Source organism: Perissodus microlepis, chromosome 17 (genome assembly GCF_051167445.1).
Source record: "Perissodus microlepis isolate ML-2025 ecotype Zambia chromosome 17, ASM5116744v1, whole genome shotgun sequence".
Taxonomy (NCBI): Eukaryota; Metazoa; Chordata; class Actinopteri; order Cichliformes; family Cichlidae; genus Perissodus; species Perissodus microlepis.
Window position 1 is genome coordinate 28,837,762 of NC_140477.1, and position 21,431 is coordinate 28,859,192.

The 21,431-nt window shown below is 37.9% G+C and overlaps 1 protein-coding gene across 1 annotated transcript; it reads left to right on the forward strand.

Annotated features, from left to right (window-relative positions):
• Nucleotides 1–2,012: 2,012 nt before the first annotated feature.
• On the forward strand, nucleotides 2,013–20,614 carry LOC146369820 (complement factor H-like). The gene is made up of 18 exons (XM_084909344.1): nucleotides 2,013–2,185; nucleotides 2,367–2,546; nucleotides 2,887–2,992; nucleotides 3,666–3,742; nucleotides 4,576–4,755; nucleotides 5,014–5,202; nucleotides 5,408–5,593; nucleotides 6,057–6,236; nucleotides 6,697–6,884; nucleotides 7,766–7,874; nucleotides 8,536–8,715; nucleotides 12,527–12,706; nucleotides 15,387–15,514; nucleotides 15,723–15,741; nucleotides 15,866–16,063; nucleotides 16,312–16,500; nucleotides 18,556–18,735; nucleotides 19,749–20,614. The coding sequence occupies exons 1-18, from the start codon at nucleotides 2,116–2,118 to the stop codon at nucleotides 19,937–19,939; spliced, it is 2,730 nt and encodes a 909-aa protein (XP_084765470.1). The 5' UTR covers nucleotides 2,013–2,115; the 3' UTR covers nucleotides 19,940–20,614.
• Nucleotides 20,615–21,431: the final 817 nt, after the last annotated feature.

The following is a 21,431-nucleotide window of genomic DNA, read 5'->3' on the forward strand; positions in this document are numbered from 1 at the left end:
AGCGTGTGGAAAAACCAAGGCGCAAAATAACTGCCCATGAACTGAGAAAAGTCAAGCGTGCAGCTGCCAAGATGCCACTTGCCACCAGTTTGGCCATATTTCAGAGCTGCAACATCACTGGAGTGCCCAAAAGCACAAGGTGTGCAATACTCAGAGACATGGCCAAGGTAAGAAAGGCTGAAAGACGACCACCACTGAACAAGACACACAAGCTGAAACGTCAAGACTGGGCCAAGAAATATCTCAAGACTGATTTTTCTAAGGTTTTATGGACTGATGACATGAGAGTGAGTCTTGATGGGCCAGATGGATGGGCCCGTGGCTGGATTAGTAAAGGGCAGAGAGCTCCAGTCCGACTCAGACGCCAGCAAGGTGGAGGTGGAGTACTGGTTTGGGCTGGTATCATCAAAGATGAGCTTGTGGGGCCTTTTCGGGTTGAGGATGGAGTCAAGCTCAACTCCCAGTCCTACTGCCAGTTTCTGGAAGACACCTTCTTCAAGCAGTGGTACAGGAAGAAGTCTGCATCCTTCAAGAAAAACATGATTTTCATGCAGGACAATGCTCCATCACACGCGTCCAAGTACTCCACAGCGTGGCTGGCAAGAAAGGGTATAAAAGAAGAAAAACTAATGACATGGCCTCCTTGTTCACCTGATCTGAACCCCATTGAGAACCTGTGGTCCATCATCAAATGTGAGATTTACAAGGAGGGAAAACAGTACACCTCTCTGAACAGTGTCTGGGAGGCTGTGGTTGCTGCTGCACGCAATGTTGATGGTGAACAGAGCAAAACACTGACAGAATCCATGGATGGCAGGCTTTTGAGTGTCCTTGCAAAGAAAGGTGGCTATATTGGTCGCTGATTTGTTTTTGTTTTGTTTTTGAATGTCAGAAATGTATATTTGTGAATGTGGAGATGTTATATTGGTTTTACTGGTAAAAATAAATAATTGAAATGGGTATATATTTGTTTTTTGTTGAGTTGCCTAATAATTATGCACAGTAATAGTCACCTGCACACACAGATATCCCCCTAAAATAGCTAAAACTAAAAACAAACTAAAAACTACTTCCAAAAACATTCAGCTTTGATATTAATGAGTTTTTTGGGTTCATTGAGAACATGGTTGTTGTTCAATAATAAAATTATTCCTCAAAAATACAACTTGCCTAATAATTCTGCACTCCCTGTAATGTGGATCCAAAGATCCATAATTGGCCTACCTGGGGTTGAAAGTCTCGATAAATGCATTTTGGCAGGTACACCGGCTTCCGGGAGTGTGACGCTTATTTTCAGCATGAAAAAATAATAAAATATAATTTTATTTTTATATTTCAATATCACAATAATCTTCCAATTTAGAACTACGAGTTAAAAAAGAACTAACATAAATAAATTACACTTCAGCTAAATACTTCTAATTTATTTTCCCAAACCACGCCGAGCCGCACTATAAGGACTAAAGAGCCGCAGGTTGCCGACCCCTGGGCATAGATATTGGTTATGTTTGAATTTAAAGATGTTCTCTTAAACAACAACTTCTTTAAAACTATTTACCGACCTGAATCTCTGGCTGACTTTTACAATGGACTTTGTACCTCAGTACCATCTCCATTTACGACTTACTAGTCGAGGTGATCAAACTGCACAGTAACCTTTTCAGCGAACACTAATCATTCTGTCACAAAATAAGATATAACATCTATTATATTTTGCAAACTTATTTTCAGAACTAATTAATCTCATATTTAAATTTAATTATAAGAATAGACGGATTAATTTATATGATGTTTGAAAGAGGACACAAACCTTCTTTTGTAGAATGTTATAAATTATTTTATAGGCAATGAAAGAAATCAACTCTATAAAGTCTATAAATTATTATAGGGTGAGTTTTGTGAAGTGTTGTCTGTGAACTCCTCTGGCGTGTTCAGTGAAACTTGTTGTTTGCGATATGTCATTTTGAGGCTTGTGCAATTCCAGTAGGGAAGTCCATATTTTAACCATTGGCCTCAAATACTGTGATAAACACACAGCAGTTCTGCACAGAAAATGCACAGTTTGTCAAAGGATTAGTGCACAGTGAAAACTTGGTTTGCCGTCCATTTGACAGAATGCGACTGTCATTAATCCTTCTGTTTCTCCATCTATGGGGACATGTGGAAGTTTCTTTCTCAGAAAACGGTAAGTCAGACTTTTTTAAATGCTGTGTTCTTTGTTTAGTTTAAAAGAGAAGACATTTCTTCTACTTCTACTTACCCTCTTTTTTATTTGTTCTACTATCTCTTTACATATAAATGAAGATGTAATTTTGGAATCCTTGGTCAATCTATGTATACATCTCTTTCCATGTTGTTTTTTTCAGTATGTTCAAGGCTTCCAAATGTTCCTCACTCCTATGTGTCAGAAAATACTAAAAAAGTTGAGTACCGTGAAGGAGATGTGATACATTTCACATGCGAGACTGGTTATATATCTGGTCCAACCCTCAGATATATATGCACAAATACTGGCTGGGAGAGTTTGCGTCAGGGAAAATGCAACTGTAAGTTAAATGGTTTGCCTGCTATTTTGCTGTTACTCTTATGACTGTATTTATAGGGTTACAAATAATCCTTAATCCCTTCTAAGATGCAATTCATAACATTTCACAAAATATCAATTACCAAAGTTTTATCCCAAAACTCTAGTTTTTTGGAATTAGAAAGAGTTACCCACACTTCAACACTGTTATTAACTGAAGAGTTATGTAAAATAGCATAAGAATACATTTATGTCACTGTCGGCAAGCACCTGATTTCAATTAAAAATAAGCAATAATAAGAGAAGAATAAGGTCTAATTCATACTTACTCATGAAAAATATTCTCTTTTCTTTTTTTTCAGTAAAGCCATGTGAACTCCCTGAGGACGTTCCCAATGGCTATTATGAAATTATCCGCGGAGAAGAGCTTGTTTTTGGAACAGCTATCAAATACTTTTGCAATCTAGGGTATGTGGATCTATAATAATTCAGTGTCATAATGTACGCGCTCTGAAAGTCCCATGAGGATCGCTTATATTTGTGTGTCAAAACAGAAACTCTTCAAGTTGTTTTAAGACAAAAGTCCCGTACAACAATGCTGTTTGGAAAATGTCAACAAGAATGGGACAAAAGGAAGCCATTATTCAAAGGAGCTTTGAAGAAACCTGGCAGACTACATTAACTACATTATTCCTAAGACTGCATTAAAGAAATTACAAGAAAGCTTGCATAAGAGAGTTCAGGCTCTTTTTTTTTAAATGTTTAAACATAAATTTAGAACTCACTGTTGGTACGAAAGTGAGTTCCAAGACCTGTTACTGCTGATTTTTGCTGTACTTCTTGTGTTAGGTTGACATACCTCAGTCTTTTCTCCCAGTTTCCCTTCCTGAAGAATGGCCACACTACCACTCAGGTCTTTTCCGATGAGACTTAAGTGAACAGCAGATGATCAACAGTGTTAAGTGGTTTAGGTACAAGGGAAGACCTAAAAATAATTCAGTGTCCAATCACTGATGTCCGATCTCAAGACCACTTAAAATGGTTACTTGGAAGCAAAATGATTGCAAGACTTGTGCATAGTACTCTATAATTTTTAGTGTGTGGGTGAAAATACAAAATGAGATATGAGTTGTAATTGCAGATATACAATGGGAGATAGCGATGGCACCCGAACTTGTCAGTTGGACGGATGGAGTAGTACTGTGCCAGTATGTGAAAGTAAGTCTTTCAGTCAACACCCCAGCAATGTTACTTTACCGATATTTGTAGTTTGAACTAGCTTAACAGAGTATATTTATAAGGTCCCCTGATTACACTCGAAAAATGTGAAAATTTCAGTTACATAATACTCATGCTGTAAAACAATGGAGCACGTAATAGCAACAGATAAATATTTGAAAAGAAAAAGTAATCAGTCTGACCTGGTCCTGGGGAAAATTCTGACCCAGATGGAGGCCCTAGCATGAGTAGTGGTCAGAAGAAAGCAAAAAGGGTATACTGGGAGCAGATCAAACCAATTCTGCTATGCTTGGTGCGCAGGTAAAAATTATCAATATACTTTTGTGGCATTTTTGTTTGGTGGTGTTTTTTCGAATGTGAAATATGTTCCGTGGCTCCAAAAGGTTGGGAAACACTGACTTAGGACACCTAATACACCTTTCGGCTTTTTTCTTACATGAACCTTGAACTCATGAACTTATACTTACAGTCCAGTACCTCAGTACATCTTTTTGCTGTTATCAGGCATTCAGGTTATGCTACTAGAGGTTCATACTTTTAGCACTTCTTCTTCACTCCCCTCTATTTATTTGTGACTTGCTTCTTTCTCATATAGTTTATTTATCTTTCCTTATCTTTTTGTGCTCTTGCGTCTTCACCTTGCATTATGAAGCATCTTGAGAAAACATTTTTTATGAATTCTTGGTATATGAATAAAACGTAATTTACTTTAATTTAATTGATCAAGGTCAGTGATGTGTCACTCATGGTGAAATGTGATTATTGTGATGAAATCATTTTTAAACTTGTATTTTTGTTGTCCATATTTGTAGCTGCCGAGGGTTGTGAGAAACCACCACATCTTTCAAATGGAGACCCGAAGGAAAGTTCCAGACTGCAGTACAGCCATAGTGAAAGGGTTGAGTACATCTGCCAGGATTACTACAGAATGGAGGGTGGGCCGTACAAAACCTGTGTAAATGGTCAATGGACTGGAGAGATGAGATGCCTCAGTAAGATGTAGATCTCTTTATATTTCTCCATAGTCCATTCTTTGCATTCTGCTTATGGAGCCATTTTGCAGCCGCTATGTGCAAAACTATAAAAATAGTATAAAGGAAGTATTGTTGCTTGTGTTTAACTCTCAAAATGCATGTTTGGTTATCTTTAAATAAGCTTCTCCATGTTTAATAGTAGCATTCACAGGGCATAATAAAAAAAACTTTATTATGTCTACATCTGCAGTAATGACTCTCATTTATTGTTTTCAGGAATCCCTTGTGCAGTTGGGTTAATGGACCCTAATCTGCAGGTAACTGGATTACCACAAGGGAATGAAGCGATAAGGACTGGGGACACATTACATTTTCGTTGTGCTGATCAGTATAAACTGGAAGGTTCTGAAGTAATCGAGTGTTTAGAAACTGGGTACTGGAATTCTTCCTTTCCATCCTGCTCTGGTATGTTTACTTTAACTGAGAAAAGCTGAAGTGATTAAAGTGATTTGACATGTTTTTTAAATGTCCATATATTTGTGTAACAATTATGTAATCATTATATTTCATTTGTTAAAATTATATAATTTTATTTGGTTCCTTTGGGTCTAGACTACTGCTGCATTACACTTTAAACTGAAAGATTAAAAGACTGTCTTCTTTAAAACAGATGAATGCAAAGTCACAAGAATATCAGACAGTGTAAGAATCACATCACACATACAAGGCAATGGGCTAAAGAAAGGACAAAAGCTAACCTTTACTTGCCTTAGACGTAACCACTTTATGCAAGGCAATAAAACAGTTGAATGTTTGGCAAATGGACAGTGGAGCGATCTGTTTCCAACATGCGGAGGTAAGCCAGTTTTTTTCTATGTCCACTCACCCGTTATATGTGACAAGAAAAGATCATCCAGTCACAGTGCACTGCAATTTCAGGAGGCTTTAATCACATTTTTTAATCCCCAAAAAAGTTACGGTTACTTTTACTCAGGCAAAAATTACACGGGAAATGTTTTTGGACAAGTCTTGCGGTTGATCCTAATTACAATCACTGTGTAGGAAATGTCATGTACATATGCGAAGCCCAGTCAGTAATAAGCGCCCAGATAAGCTGCTCATGTTAATAATAGCTGTAAATATAAAAAAGAGAAGTAGGAATAAACCCCCAGTAATTTGGAGAGTTGAATCTCTAAAAGATTTACACAAAAATTTAGATGTTGCATAATGGTACTAATAGTATTGTGAATAGATATTAAAAAAATGTTATATTAACAATTTCAAGTTTTTTGTTTGTTTTTTGTCTATATTCATTTAAGATCCTGTGGGTTGTGGGAAACCACAACCACTCTCAGATGGAGACATCAAAACCAGTACTAAAAGGCAATACAGCCATGGAGAAAGGGTTGAGTATACCTGTCAAAATTACTACATAATGGAAGGTACACCATATAAAACCTGTGAAAATGGTAAATGGACTGGACAGATGAGATGCCTCAGTAAGTTATAGTTATATTACGTTGTATTTTCTAAGATTCTGCATATGTAAAAGTATTTTGGGGGTCCCAAGTTTTTTGGGTTTTTTTACCCTTAAATTTAGAGAAAATTGAGTTTACACAGGAATCAGCCTTTCAAGCTGTTGACATAATTTATTTGAGAAAGGATGCAGAATTTGGGGGCTTCATGTTCTTAGATGCGCTCTGTTTTATGTTATTAAAAAAAACGGGAAATTTAAGACAATTTAACATTAGACTGTTTCATAATTTGATATTGTGTGAGGTCTGTACTATATCTGGAGTTTTGATACAGATACAGATTGCATTTTATCAAACTTGCTTGGTTTCAAGCACTGTGCCTTTGTAATCAAGACTTGAATAGTTATATATGATATATGTTGTGCATTCCTGCATTGGTGTACTGTACTGACATTAACAAAATCTTTTCTCTTAACTCTTACAGAACCCTGCACTGTAAATAGAGAAGACATGAGCAAACACAATATTAAATTCAGATATGTCAGCGATGATAAGCTGTATTCAGAACATAATGATGTAATTGAGTTCCTATGTACCAGGGGAAGACGTGTTGGCAGTTTGGGAATGCGTCAGACGTGCATTGAAGGCGTAATGCGTCTGCCCACATGCCAGTAACATTTCTGTCTATTGGATACGATGAGCATGAGTACACAAATCTATAAATGATTAGTGCACTGATGTGTGTGGTCATTTTAATAAAAGCCTATGTACTCAGTCTGTGTTCTTCCTGTACATCTTTTTTTGTGTGTAAAATCAAAGTCATTCATAAATCCTTTGTGGACAAATACACAAAATGGTGGCCCTATCTTTCCAGTCTGAACATATTCTGATTAAATAAAGATAACAAAAAGAAGTAAAAAAATAAATAAAATAACAAACTCCCTCCCTTTGGCAGGAGATCATAGCTGCTATTAAAGTGTTTTTGTAACCTAGATGAGCACACACATGTACACACATGTAACAGTAATTGCATGTAATGTTATTTTAATAAAAGCATCACGGGGTCTGTTTTAATTCTTACATAAGTTTAACTCTGCTGAAAGTCTTGGGGCTTTGGGTTTCATGGCCTAACAATGAAACAACCCCTTTTCCACAGTCTTTTTAGGCCTGGAGTCCAGCATCCACATGTTGATTCATTGAGTTCACTTATCATTTAAGTTGAGTTACTTTTGCCTTCCCACCAGCTCGATGCATTCTGGCCATTCTCCCTTAACCCCTGGCATCAGCGAGGCTTTTTCAGCAAGAAAACTGCGCATCACTGGATATCTTCTCTTTTTCTGAAAATTCTTTGTAAACGCTAGCAAAGTACATTTGAAAGTCCTGTGCTTTGTACACCTAACCACCTATCCAGTCCTTCTCCGTAGCACTTGTACAACAGGAGTCCAAGGTTGTATTTAAATAGAGACATTTGGACAGAGCCACTGGACAGTCTGTGCTATGACCTGATCTCTCTGGGTGGAGTTCGAGCTGGGGGAGGTCACTGAACAATGAAGCTACTGAAATTCTCCTCAGAAAACATTCGTCAAAAGAACATGAAGCTGTCTTTAATCCTTCTGTTTCTCCAGCTGTGGGGGTGTGTGGAAGTTTCTTTGTCACAAAATGGTAAAGTGATCTATTATCGTTTTTCAGTGTACCTAAAATCACATGTTTTACCTTTGTGGAAAGGCAGTTAGACTTTAAGAAGAGTGACATATACACTGCATGTGGTCATCACAGGTGTTTACTTACAGCAGGGGAAAAAGCACAGTATGAATGTATTTGTCTTATTTTTACACTATTACAACTATTTGAATTTACATGCATTCACACAACCCTAAAATATGTATATTTTTGTGTTAACATACATATATATGGTAGTAATATAATGTAGGACAAAATAGTAATTATAGTTGATTTTACTACTTGCTATGGGTTTTTTGCTTGTTTTTGTTTTATTTTGGGGGTTTTCTTTGAAGTGGTGGGGTGGGGGGTGGGGGGGCTCTAGTAATTTTATACTTATTTTTTCCCTTTACCATTAATGGTAATTAATGGTACATTTCTTATATTATTCTTTAATTATGTATGTCAAACATAAATCCTGCTATCTGTGTTATTAGGTGAAGTATATCCACAAATTATGTAGATGCAACTGTTTTGTGGTCTTAACCATTTAGGAGAATGGTTGTAGACATACTTTGATTTCGTAACTGTTTTCCTTGTAGAGCTTCAGTCATTCTTTTTTAACAACTTTATATGTGACGAATTGTAACTTTTTCTCTTTTAGTGTGTTCAGAGCTCCCAAATGTTCCTCACGCTCATGTGTCAGAAGGAACCAGCAAAGCTGTGTACCAGGAAGGAGATATGATACATTTTTCTTGTGAATCTGGTTACATATCAGATCAGATCTCGGAATTTTTATGCACAGCTGATGGTTGGCTGGTTGTCCGTCAGGGAAAGTGCTACTGTAAGTTGCATGGCTTCATGTTTTTATCATCACTAACTAAACTTGTGCTATTGCTGCACTGTGGATGTAATAACTCATGTAAATGTGTTTTTTTTTTTTTTTTCTTATATTACTAAATCGTCAAAAACTCTACAGTCATGAAAAGTGTATGAATACCTCAATTATTTATATTACAGAGTGCATATTTTGTTTTTGTTAGGGTTCATTAATGACAGCATTACCCTGACTCTTACTCTAACCCAACCATACTACATGCTATGTACCCCCAAAAAATGTCACGGGAAAAGCTGAAAAAATTAAACACAAAAAGTTGTAAAGCATACCAAGAGCAGCATTATATGGATTTTCATAGGATCAACCCATTAGAGGTCAGGTAAGGCGTTGGGTTTAGAGCTAAATAGGTACATTTTCTGGAGGCACATGTGGCAGCACGAGGTGAGAATAAAGTAAATACTCTTCACAGTTTAAAAGACAACGCCACTCTGGGAATTTCACCCAGAGAATACTGGAAGTAACACTAATCACCAAGAAGGCAGTTAGGTTTGTTATACTCAGTACAGAGACGAGGTTCAATGATAAAACAAGTTGACAATTTATTAATAATTATTTAAAACACCGTATAAAAGCACAATCATAAATATCCATGTACAAATATGCTTAAAAAGGTATTCAGAGCTGAGGCTTACCAGTGGAGGGGCAGGGATGCCACGCACAAACTCAAAAAAAAGAAACACACCAAGACACAAGTGCAACACAAAATCACACACTCACACTAATAAACTAAACAAGGCAGGTGTGTACACTCAAAGGATCCCACCACCAAGGTACCCTAGTCTCCTCCACGTCGGCACTCCGCATCTGAATAAAAGAAACAAAGAAAATTTTAATATATTACAACAAAACGAATATGTAGCTCTGGGGGATAACCCAACTGCGGGACCACACTGGTGATCTGCAGCTAGAAAAAGGGCCTCCCACCAGTGGCATAACAAAAATCCAAACTACAAATCAAAACAGAAAAACAACATACAATCTGGATAAAACTTTAAAATCTGGAGCAAACGGAATCGCCGTATTGCTCCAACTTGCCATCTGCCCGACTATAAGTTAATCATCCGGTCAATCAATATGTACGCCAGCTGACTCCCATAACCGGCATGCATATGGCCGCTGTCCACGCCGACGTCCACTTTAAAAAGCTGGCAGCAGCAGGAAAAGAAACCTCGCAACGGGAACAGACGGTAAAAGCAAAGCAAAACAGCAGCACTTCAGTTAGCGTAGCGTTGCATAGAACTAAGGCCCACACTTCCTGCAAAGCATAATAAGTAATTACTATAAAAGAACAATAAAAGGCAGAGATCGTAACAAAATTGAATTACGTACCGAGTAAACCGCGTCATGAAACATGAGCAGAGTGGCTCATAGGAGGCTTCTACAGCTATGACCTAAAAACAATATCTGTTTACCACCAAGTAAGGTAATGCACACACTACAATGAGTAAACACCTACCAGCCGCGATGGAGGCTTCAGAATAATCTCTGCAACACCAAAGGGAAGTCAGGTGACCAAAAAGGAGATCACAGGTAAGCGATCCAGGAATGCTCAAATGGCCACTATTTATACTAGCGCCCCCTAATGCGCCAGGCTGAAAGTGGGTTAAACCAAGGAATAACATTCATCCTGCCACAATCTACCCCTCCTTTTTGCATCGTCGCCCCGACGATGGATTACAAGGACACCCAGGTTAATCCCAAGGCCTAAAAACTGCAGAGACAGCATGCACCCTAAGCTCAGAAATAGAGTTTGCAGCCCCTGGTGCCACCTCCCCTGTTGGTCTTGGGAAATGATGGATGTTTGAATGCTGGCCAGCCGTGGACCGTGTTGTTCTTTGCACCACCATATTTCTTGTATCAGAGCTCATAGTGTGAAGAGGAAGAGAGCAAGATTGAACTGGTGCTGCACTCGGGGTCGCTGTACAAATGGCTGGAACGGCGGAAAGCCGGTCTTCTGGTGAGAGCAACAACTCAGAGCTACTTGGAATTACTGCCACTGGGCTATAAGATGGTAAAACATTTACTTGAGGAGCTCCTACGCTCAGGAATAGCAGGTCACTGTCACTTGATGAGTCATGTTCTGAGGATGGTATTTCTGGGCCATGTGGGCTACTGCTCGGAGCAGGCCCTTCTGATGGTGTAGCTGCTATTACCGCAGCCTTTAACAATGTACGATGAACATGCTTCACACTGCTAGGATCATCTGCAGGTGCAATGGTATATACTGCCCCACCTCCTCTAGGTGCCTTCAGGATCCTATATACCGCTGGTTTCCATCGATCTTGGATTATAGATCTCCCTCTTCCACTCAAATCGCACAGGAACACAAACTGCCCGTCATTCAATGGTGCCTCTTTCATCTTTTTATCATTGAACCTCATCTCTGTACTGAGTATAACAAACCTAACTGCCTTCTTGGTGATTAGTGTTACTTCCAGTATTCTCTGGGTGAAATTCCCAGAGTGGCGTTGTCTTTTAAACTGTGAAGAGTATTTACTTTATTCTCACCTCGTGCTGCCACACACACACAATAGGGCTGCTTATAAAAGTAAAAAAGTGTCACATCAGAAAGATTGTTCCAAAGCATGATTACCAATGGTCCTCTGCTCAAATTTGGTGATGGCCAGCAGAGCTCAGCCAGCCTCAACAACCCTTGTCCTAAAACAGGGGTCAGCAACCTTTAACACCCAAAGAGCCACTTGGACCCGGTTTCCATGCAAAAGAAAACACTGGGAGCCGCAAATACTTGTTGACATCAAAAATGAAAATAACACTGTATATATTGGGTTTTTTTTACAATATATACAGCACTATGCTGCTAAAAAATGAAAAATAGATATTTGCAAAATTCTGCCTAAATATGTATTTTACCTGGTTAATGTGTGTGGCGGGGCGTGGTCTGCAGCGCCGCTGCATGGGAGTCGGACGCACCTGAGCGGCACCCGCAATCACGCCTCGCCTACTTAAAGTCTGTGCTCGCTCTGCTGTTGTGTTGTCGGGCTGTGAGCTGAAGCTACAGCCGGCTGTATGCTACAGCAACCATGTGTGAAGAGTGGTCAATAAAGAGATGCTGAAAAGCATGTTCATGGAAACATCGTCGGGTCTGCCGTGATATGTTTACAATGAGACTTCTGCTCCTGAACCTCTGCGCACAGCGTCTGCAAATCGGGGCTGTACGAAGTCACTTTCATCTTTACGCAGGAGTAAGCTGTCATCTGTGAGGCGTGAGCGGTGTTTGTTTTTTTAACATAGTTCACGGAGGAGAACAGCTGCTGACATAATGTGGATCCGAAGATCCATAATTGGTCTACCTGGGGTTGAAAGTCTCGATAAATGCACGGCGTTTTGGCAGGTATACCGGCTTCCGCGAGTGTGACGCTTATTTTGAGCGATGAAAAATAAAATATAATTTTATTTTTATATTTCAATGTCACAATAATCTTCCAATTTAGAACTACAAGTTTAAAAAGAACTAATACAAAAAAATACACTTCAGCTAAATACTTCTAATTTATTTTCCCAAACCACCTGGAGCCGCAGTATAAGGACAAAAGAGCCGCATGCGGATCCGGAGCCGCAGGGTGCCGACCCCTGTCCTAAAACAACTGCACATTACTGGCATTACTATCGTTCGTAGCAATGATGGGTAGTCATTTCCTTATACATACATATATATCTTGGCTTAGTCACTCAGTATGTTTTCAATCTTTGTGTATTTTTCTCTTCTTTTCCCATTTTATATTGTTTTGTGTATTAGCATGTTCAACGCTTCCAGATGTTCCCCATGCCCAAGTAACACAAGAGACAAGAAAATCTCAGTATCAAGCAGGACACATGATACATTTTGCTTGCGAACCTGGCTATACATCAGCTCTCACCATCAAATACGTATGTACAACTGAGGGCTGGCAGCCACTCCAAAGGGGGTCGTGCTACCGTGAGTTCAAAAGCTTTCTTTTCTTCTCTCACTCTCATGTGAATGCCTACAGTTCAATAAGCAGAGATCATTAAAAGGAATTTAACATGATTTATTGATATATAGAATTCAATTTAGGTTTTTGGTGATTACACTCCGGAAATGAAGATTGAGGCTTGGATGGAAGCCTGGGAGAATGACCGATGAGCAGTGAGATTTAAAGTACATGGAGTGGAGACTGATTGGCCGGAAGACAGCCAGCAGAAATCTGATTGGGCTAGACCAGTGATTGCACAATTAGCTTCACAGCATGGGAAAGTGGAAATGATGTAAAGCTTAGATTAGCCAACAAACACCAGGGAAGCAGAAATGTGTGACTACAGATCGTTCTTATTGAACTTACGCATTAACTTCATTTGGTATTATCTCCTTGGACATATAATCTCATTTACTCAGATGTGTCCTGCCTTCATTAAGACTGCTATGACGGTCTTTATTTCTGTATATATTTTTCCTGCACACAGACAAAATCAGAATTTAATTCTAAATGATTTTTAATATGTAGAGACTTTGTCATGTCAGATCAGACTCCAAATATATTTGAATTCACATCAGTAATCATTTTATTCAACAATGTTTCTGTCAAGTCATTATGAAATATGACCCAGCATCTCAATGTCAGAAAGATCAGTTTAACCCTCTGGGGTCCAGGGTATAATTGGCCATTTTTGACTACTTGTTTGGTATCATTATTTTCAGCACAACCTGAAATATCTGAAATTTGAGTTATTTTTTCATTTTGGCATACTATATTAGCATAGTTGATCTAAATTCAGACAAAAAATTCAAAATCCGAGTAGAAAAAAGTTATATTTTTTTACTGTAAAACCCCAAACATGTTTAACGAATCATTTTCACAACTTGAAATGCAAATAGAAATTGTACATTTCTAAAAATTATGCACAAGTTTTGCAAACAACAAAGTTATATGGTACTATTTACCTAAAAATGCAGCCAATGCCTCAGGCGTTTTTTTTATATAACCGTTTAAATCTATTTACAGAACAATCAGGTGATCTGCAACAAATAAGAAAGCACACAAATTATTTGTGCCAGTCCAAAAAATGTAGTTTGTGTTCAGTATAAGACAGAGGAGAACACCACAGGCCTAAACCCTGCAGGTCTGACAGGAGGTGTATCAGTCCAGTTTTCCATGTGGGAACAGCGTTTACACTGGAATCTGCCTTTGATGGCTTTTTTGGAGCAAATGTGAAATTCAGCAGTATAACTGACACACAATACAAAACAATAACTACACAACACACTAACTATAGCCTCCAAACACGCTAAACGTCACTAATGTATTTTGATGTTTATGGTTTGTTTAAGTTCATTAAGTTATCTAAGTTCATTTGTTTATTAGATTCCCCTTGTGTTTTCAACCCCTGTATTTTAGTCTGCCTTTCCCTTCATGTGTTTCATGTCTGTCTTATGTTGTCAAGTTGATGTTGTCATGTCTGCGTCTCATTATGTTTCCTGTTTTATTTTAAGGAGGTCCTGTGTTCCTATGTTCAATGTGTCTAATTTTACACTCCCCTTGTGACATCGTTATGTTCATGTGTGTCAGCTGTTTCCCCATGTGTTCCCATTTCCCTCATTATCCTCCTGTGTTTATTCAGTCCATGTGTTTTCAGTCATTCCTTCAGGTCGTCTGCTCGTCCACACCATGTCTTTAGGTATCCATGTCAGTTCTCCATGTTTAAGGTTTTTTCATGTTTAATTTTTGGTTCACCCAGTTTAGGTTATTGTTTAGTTTCACCCATGCCCTTTGTTTGTATTTATTTTGCCAGCCTTAATAAACTGCTTGTTTTTTGTTAATCCACATCACGTTTCATAGTTTTTGGTTTGCACTTGAGTCCTTTTTCGCAACACATACAGTCTGCCTCAGCCAGACTGTGACAGAAAAATCAGACTTACTGACAGGTCAAAAACTATTCACATTTTTTCCAGAAGCATTGTATTTTTTCTTTCACCAAAATATAGGCTAGAGTTAAAGTTAGCCACCCTACATAAGGGAATTTATAGGGTTAATGAATTAAATCTTAGCGTGTTAAACTGACACAGCAGATGGTTTGCTTACACAGGTTGTCCTTGTAAACAGTTTGCAAAGGGCAGCTATTTTGAAACTATTTGCCTGGAAATTAGATAAACGTTTTCCATTCCAGGGTGGAATGATTGTATGTCATACATCTTTAAAAAAAAATTAAAAAAAAAAGAATTGAGTGCTCAATGTTAAATCAGTCATTCCACACTTAAAAACAGGATTTCAACAATCATTCAAAGCCCAAAATTACAATGATATCCATGTTGATCCATGATGATTGTAAAACTTTTGACCACAGCTGTAGTTTTGACAGTGGTTTATCTCCACTGGTCTGAACCTTCGTGTCTCCAGCACAAATACAGTGTTACGGATTCAAATATTGGGGATAGATACAAGAGGAAAAACCACAATAACAACACTGGTCCGGCCGGGTTGAGTCAAACGATGATTTTAATGATCACACGCGTGGGAGATGGACACCGTACGCAGACAGCATCAGATCTCAAAATGGTGGAGCATTGATCAAACTCTTATAGCCTCTAGTGGCCCCCACCTAATCATAAAAGCCTAAACATTCACATTCTTTCTCTCACACAGTGCCTAAGCTACAACCTTGGCTCCCTGTTTATCTGCTCCCGCTGAGATGGGGCAGAAAACTCCAGTATGTTCTGTTCTCTTCTAATCAGACAAATAAGGCGATGACTTTCTGCAAACAGTATTTCTCATAACTCAGCAGTATAATGCATCATAAAACAATATCATTCATTCACAATCAACCAGCAGTCTAATGTAATGCAAATCAGCTTAACAAATGCAATAGTTATCACCTTCTTCTAATTCAGGAGAATAATGCAAACTAAAACTACATAATAATTCACAATCTTTAATTAAGGGTCTAACATGGCATAAAATAATATTATAATCTGACAACAGACACACAGGTTGAAGCCTGGCAAAATGGATTCTGACATGATCTGGCAAGTATAAAAACTGCAGCAAATATAAAGATTCTGGCCAGTGATTTCTACATCTGAATCTTGCCTTTTGAACTGTTTTTTTTTCGTCTTCTTCTTTAGTTTCATCTTCCAGATGTGACCCTCCTCCTACAGTTCAAGGGTTAACAGTGAAAGGTTTACCAGAAAATTGTATTCCCATACGTCCCAATCACATCCTCACATTCAGCTGTGATGGTCCTGGGAAGTATCTGAATGGCATTTCTGTGCTGATATGTGGACAAGACGGACAATGGAATAATCCATTCCCGACTTGCATCGGTAAGAACATGTTTAAATCCCTTTACTGACAAAATGCAATGCCTGTTTAAACAATATGGCAATAGTTCAGGTTTGATCTTTGTGTATTTTGAAGCATAATTTAAATATCCAATAAGATTTCATGATTTTTTCCTCTCTTCTGGTGTTCACTAAAACCAACTACTCTCTTGCTTTAGCTCTCATTCTTGGTGCTTTGCAGCTTTGTTACATAAACTCACATATATTTCTACATATTTTGCTTTTTTCAGATCGATCTTGTAAAATCGGTGTTATGGATCCTCATCTCTACGTAGCTGGATTACCACCATCAAATGAAATAATGGCGACTGGACATAAATTGCGTTTTCTTTGCAGCAATACACATGTACTAATTGGGTCTACAGAAATTGAGTGTTTAGAAAATGGACAATGGAATTCCCCCTTTCCTACTTGCTCTGGTATGTGTACTTTTATTACCACAATAACGTGAGGTAACAGAAATGAGCTGTGACTATGATAAGGGTTTCTGTTTTAAGTTGCTGTTAAGAGCAATTTTGTATTGCAGGAAAACATCAGCATTCTGTAGCAGTTGTGTTGTTGCCCTTGTATCACATAAATCATTAATATAATGATCCTGATGAACCCTGTAAGGTCAAAGTCATCATAGGAAGTATTCTAATCCTAATCCTATATTTTTGATCTGCTGTTTATGTCTAATATTGTAGGTTCTTGAGATAACGGCTGCTGTGAAATAGCATCACATAAATATTACTGAACTGGATACATTTTCCAGTTTTCATCTTTTTAATCTTTCCTAATCATTTTAAGAAAGAGACACCTGTCTATTTGGAAAATGTCTCTTCATGAACGTATTTTTTTATACTGAAATCTTTTACTTTCAAGTTTTTTTTCTATATTGAAAATGTAATGCTGATTTATGCAGACATTTGCATCACATTTGGTTTCTTGTTCATACTGTAAATCTCATAGTAAAACAGATTCTCTTCTTCAAAACACAGAAATGTTCAGTCCCTTAAGTACCCACCAGTTTAAGGTGCCAGTTTAAAATATATATTTGCTAGTTTTGTTCTCCCTGTTATACTGTAGCTACAGGAGATTTGTTGAGGTTTAATGTAAACGATTGAAACTTGATACCATTTTAATCTAAAATTAACAAGGGGATTTGAAAGCGTAGTTGTCTAAGGCAAAAATGCATTTCAGCACACTGAAACTAGAATGAAATTAGAATATCGGGTTTTTGTTCAAAACTATCAGTTTCGAATGATATCCAATGACTGAATAGCTGTGGTTATCAATATCTGTCAACAACAGGGAATTTTCTCTGCCGAGATATCATTTCATTCACCGCTGATCAGTCTGCCCTGCTTAAAGGAAATAATGGGCAACTATTGTCCACATTAGACGACTCAAGTGTGAAGAACTTCTATAGGAATTAAGGTTGTATTTTTCTGCCAGGTGCTGCTAATTAAATTCACTACATTAAACAGATCGTCAGCAATCATTAGCACTGCTATAAACACAGATGTTTTGGTAGTTTGTTCATCTGGATCATTCAGTGTGTGTTAACATATACTTCCCAGCAATTGAACAGTTATTCGTCAACTCAGCTAAACAATACCTATGAAAAAAAGAGCTCACTATAGTACATCAAAATAAACTATTGCTGTGAATAAGATTTAAAACTGGAGTCAAGTTAAAAACACTGCTGGCTGTCATTCTGCCTGCTGACATATTTCATCTTTATTCATCTTTCTTTCTCTACCCTTGGTTAAGGGTAGAGAAAGAATGTAGTCCTGCTTTGAAGTTTACGAGGACAAAACAGTGGAAATAATATAACCCAATACTGTACCAAAAACAGTATATTTAAGGACATACTGTCCTTAAACGCTTGAATGTTTGGAAAATGGACAGTGGAGCAATCCTCTTCCCACATGTGAAGGTACAACACTTGTCCTCTTGTGATCTTACTGTTTATCAGTACAAAGGATGGAAAAAGATTGCTATTGCTGTTTTTGGTATTTCTTGGGGTGTCGTGTGAATGAGTGTAAGTTACACACACTTTAAATCAGAAATTAATATAATGCACATAGAGAGTCATGTAAAACACGCACGTTCACACCCGCACGTATTAAGAACAGGGAGGTCGTCTCAGGACAGTCTCTCGGTTGGACACACAGTCTCACAAAATTGCACAACATATCACACACTTGTTTGTCTCTAAAGTAGCCTCGGATGTCTATATAAGGAGAACTTTTTGAACTGTTATCATTTCCAGTAAGATCTAACCACTTTCTAAGCATAACAGAACTACATATATAGGATGACAAAGCAGTCTTAAAGGCTGTGATCTGCACTCGGATTGCATGATGAATACTTCACCTGAAATGTAAAATAATATGTGACGGTATATGAACATAAAAACGTGACTAAAAAATTATTGTGACTAAATGTTGTCTAAACTTTTTTTTTCTCTATTGCTCACACTTTTGCAGGTGCCCAGGGTTGTGGGAGGCCACCACCTCTTTCAGATGGAGACACCAAAACAAGTACTGAACAGCTGTACCAACATAATGACAAGGTTGAATATATCTGTCAGCGTTATTACGTCATGGAGGGTGGACCGTTCAAAACATGTAATGACGGTGAATGGACTGGAGAGATTAGATGCCTCCGTAAGTAAAAGTTTTCTTAATATTTTTCATGTTACATTCTGTGAAGAGAAACGTAAAAAGTCATTTTGGTTTCTGTTTTTTAATTTTGTTTAATTCCAGAGGTGTGACCCATATATACACAAATATACACGACTGCTTGTGAGCCTCTCAAGATGAGAAACTATGTATAAAATATGAAATTAAATATGTTACTCACAAACAGTGAATGCATTACTTTGTTGAAGCCCTTCAATAAACATCTTAAATGTTCAGTTTAAAGTCCACTGTGGTGGTGTACACCGCAAGCATTTAAAAAACTGTGATAGATTTTTTGGAATATGTTGTGTTTGACATAAGAAATCAACAGGAACAAAATCATTTCTCAGTGTGTGGATAGTAGGGTCTGAGGTTTACTGAAAAACATTTTTTATGTTTTTCCATGATGAGCTCCAGTAAGACCTTCTTTAATTTTTTTCCTGTTGACTTCAGGTGATATTGTAAAATAGACATGATGAAGTTGAATTATAGTACAGAGCCCTTGTCACACGCATAGTTATACGAGCACACCACGCAGTGAAATGTATCCTGACACGCTCCTCGACTGTGCAAAAAGAGAGAGAGAGAACATTATGTACATGCAAAAAGAGAGAACATATATACATATAACCATAAAAGTGAATTAAATAAAATAAGACAATCTGGAAATTTCAAATTGAAACATCTGAAAAATGTACATTGTGCAGGTGGGTATTAAAGTGTCTAGTACTGTAGTGAGGCTGGGATGGACAGGACTTCAGCATGTAAAATAGTCACAGAAATATTACATAAAATTAACAGTGAATGTAATCACCCCACAAGAGCAACAGCAACAGTAGATCATCTGTGTACCATTCCAGTGTTTGACCACAATTTAGAATTAGGCAGGAGAAAATAAATTTTATTTGTAGCCACAGAGTCCTTTACAGAACACAATATTCTGTACATTCATGTATTTTACTAATATTAAAAGACTGTTTATCGTTTATGTCTTACAGAACCCTGCACTGTGAATAGAGACGACATGAGCAGACATAATATTCAGTTCAGATTTTCAAGCGATGATAAACTGTATACAGAACATAATGATAAAATCGAGTTTATGTGTACCAGAGGAAGACCCGTTGGGACAGTGGGAATGCGTCAGAAGTGTGAACATGGTGTGATACATTTGCCGACTTGCCAGTAATGCTTTTGTGTACGAGACTATATAAACACGAGTACACCAATGTGTCAATAATTGAAGACCAGAATAAAGAATTAGACCAGTGAAGTACCAGTGCTGTTTGTGGTCATTTCAATAAAACGTGATAAATGCTGACTGAGTCTGTTTCCTGCTTCTATGTGTTTTCTCAGGGAAATCAATCTCGCATAAATCTTCTACCACAAATACAGAACAAATATACAGAATTTGGCTTTAATATTTAATAAAGGTTGCCAAGCAACTGAATGTTGAATACTGACGAGACCAAGACAGGTAGGATCTTGTTAGCTTCACATTTGTTGTTTTTTTCTAGTTAAGCAAGGACACTAGAAGCGTAAGACAGTTTCTGGGAGCAGTTGACAAATTTGAATACATTTCCAAAGGTTTCCTACATTGTGATGGTGTTTGATAACAAATCTGCTTCCCACACATATTTCAGCAAAGAAAATCTTTCCTCTGTGGATGAAGTTGCAATAACACTGAGAAATATTTCTGCAGCCTCTTCTGGCTGAAAAAGTTATCAAATGCTCTGCATAAAAGTTGTACTTGACTGATGTTTGTTTAATCATAAAACCTGTTGTTCTTTCTGTAGTTGCTAAGACTTTTCTCTTTCATTGCATGTATAATCATTGAGACAATAAAACCTGACATGTACTTCCCTCAATAATGCAATCTGTTGTCTGTTATTCTTTGGTGCTGTAGAAGAAAAACTCATTTCAGGAATTTTGAATTTAACAATTCGTCCAGTCCAACTGAGGATTTGTTTTTACACTCAAATACAACCCATACGAGCATTTGCAAAAACAGCACACCTACAGATTGGTTTAAGTCATATCTTTCTAATAGGTCTTTCTCGATCAATTTCGGCCCTTATTTCTCCTCTGCTGCACCTGTCTCCTGCGGCGTGCCTCAAGGATCTGTCCTTGGCCCCCTGCTCTTCTCACTGTATATGCTCCCCTTAGGCGCAATCTTTGAGAAGTACATCACTGCACATCATTGTTATGCTGACGACATACAGATCTACTTTGAATTAACTGATGATTCTGCTATGTCTTTGCACAGTTTTCGTGAGTGAATGCGAGAGGTTAAAAATTGGCTTGCAGGTAACTCTTATCCTAAATGACAGGAAAACTGAAATCATTGTGTTTGACAGTAGTATCCCCCTTGGGCAACTCCGTGATGCCTTCGGTTCCTTTGATAGTTTCCTCACCGACACTGTTAGTGACCTGGGTGTGTTTTTGGATAGCTCTTTTAAATTCGACAAACAAGCGTCTGTTGTTGTCAAATCTTGCTTCTATCAATTGCATCTTATTAGCAAAGCCAGACATTAGAGACCTGGAAAGCTTATCCACCCCTTCGTGACATCTAAGTTGGATTATTGCAACTCCCTTTACTTTGGTCTTAACTCTACTCTCCTCCATAGACTGCAACTTGTTCAGAATGCCACTGCTCGTCTCCTTACTGGTAGTGGGCGGCG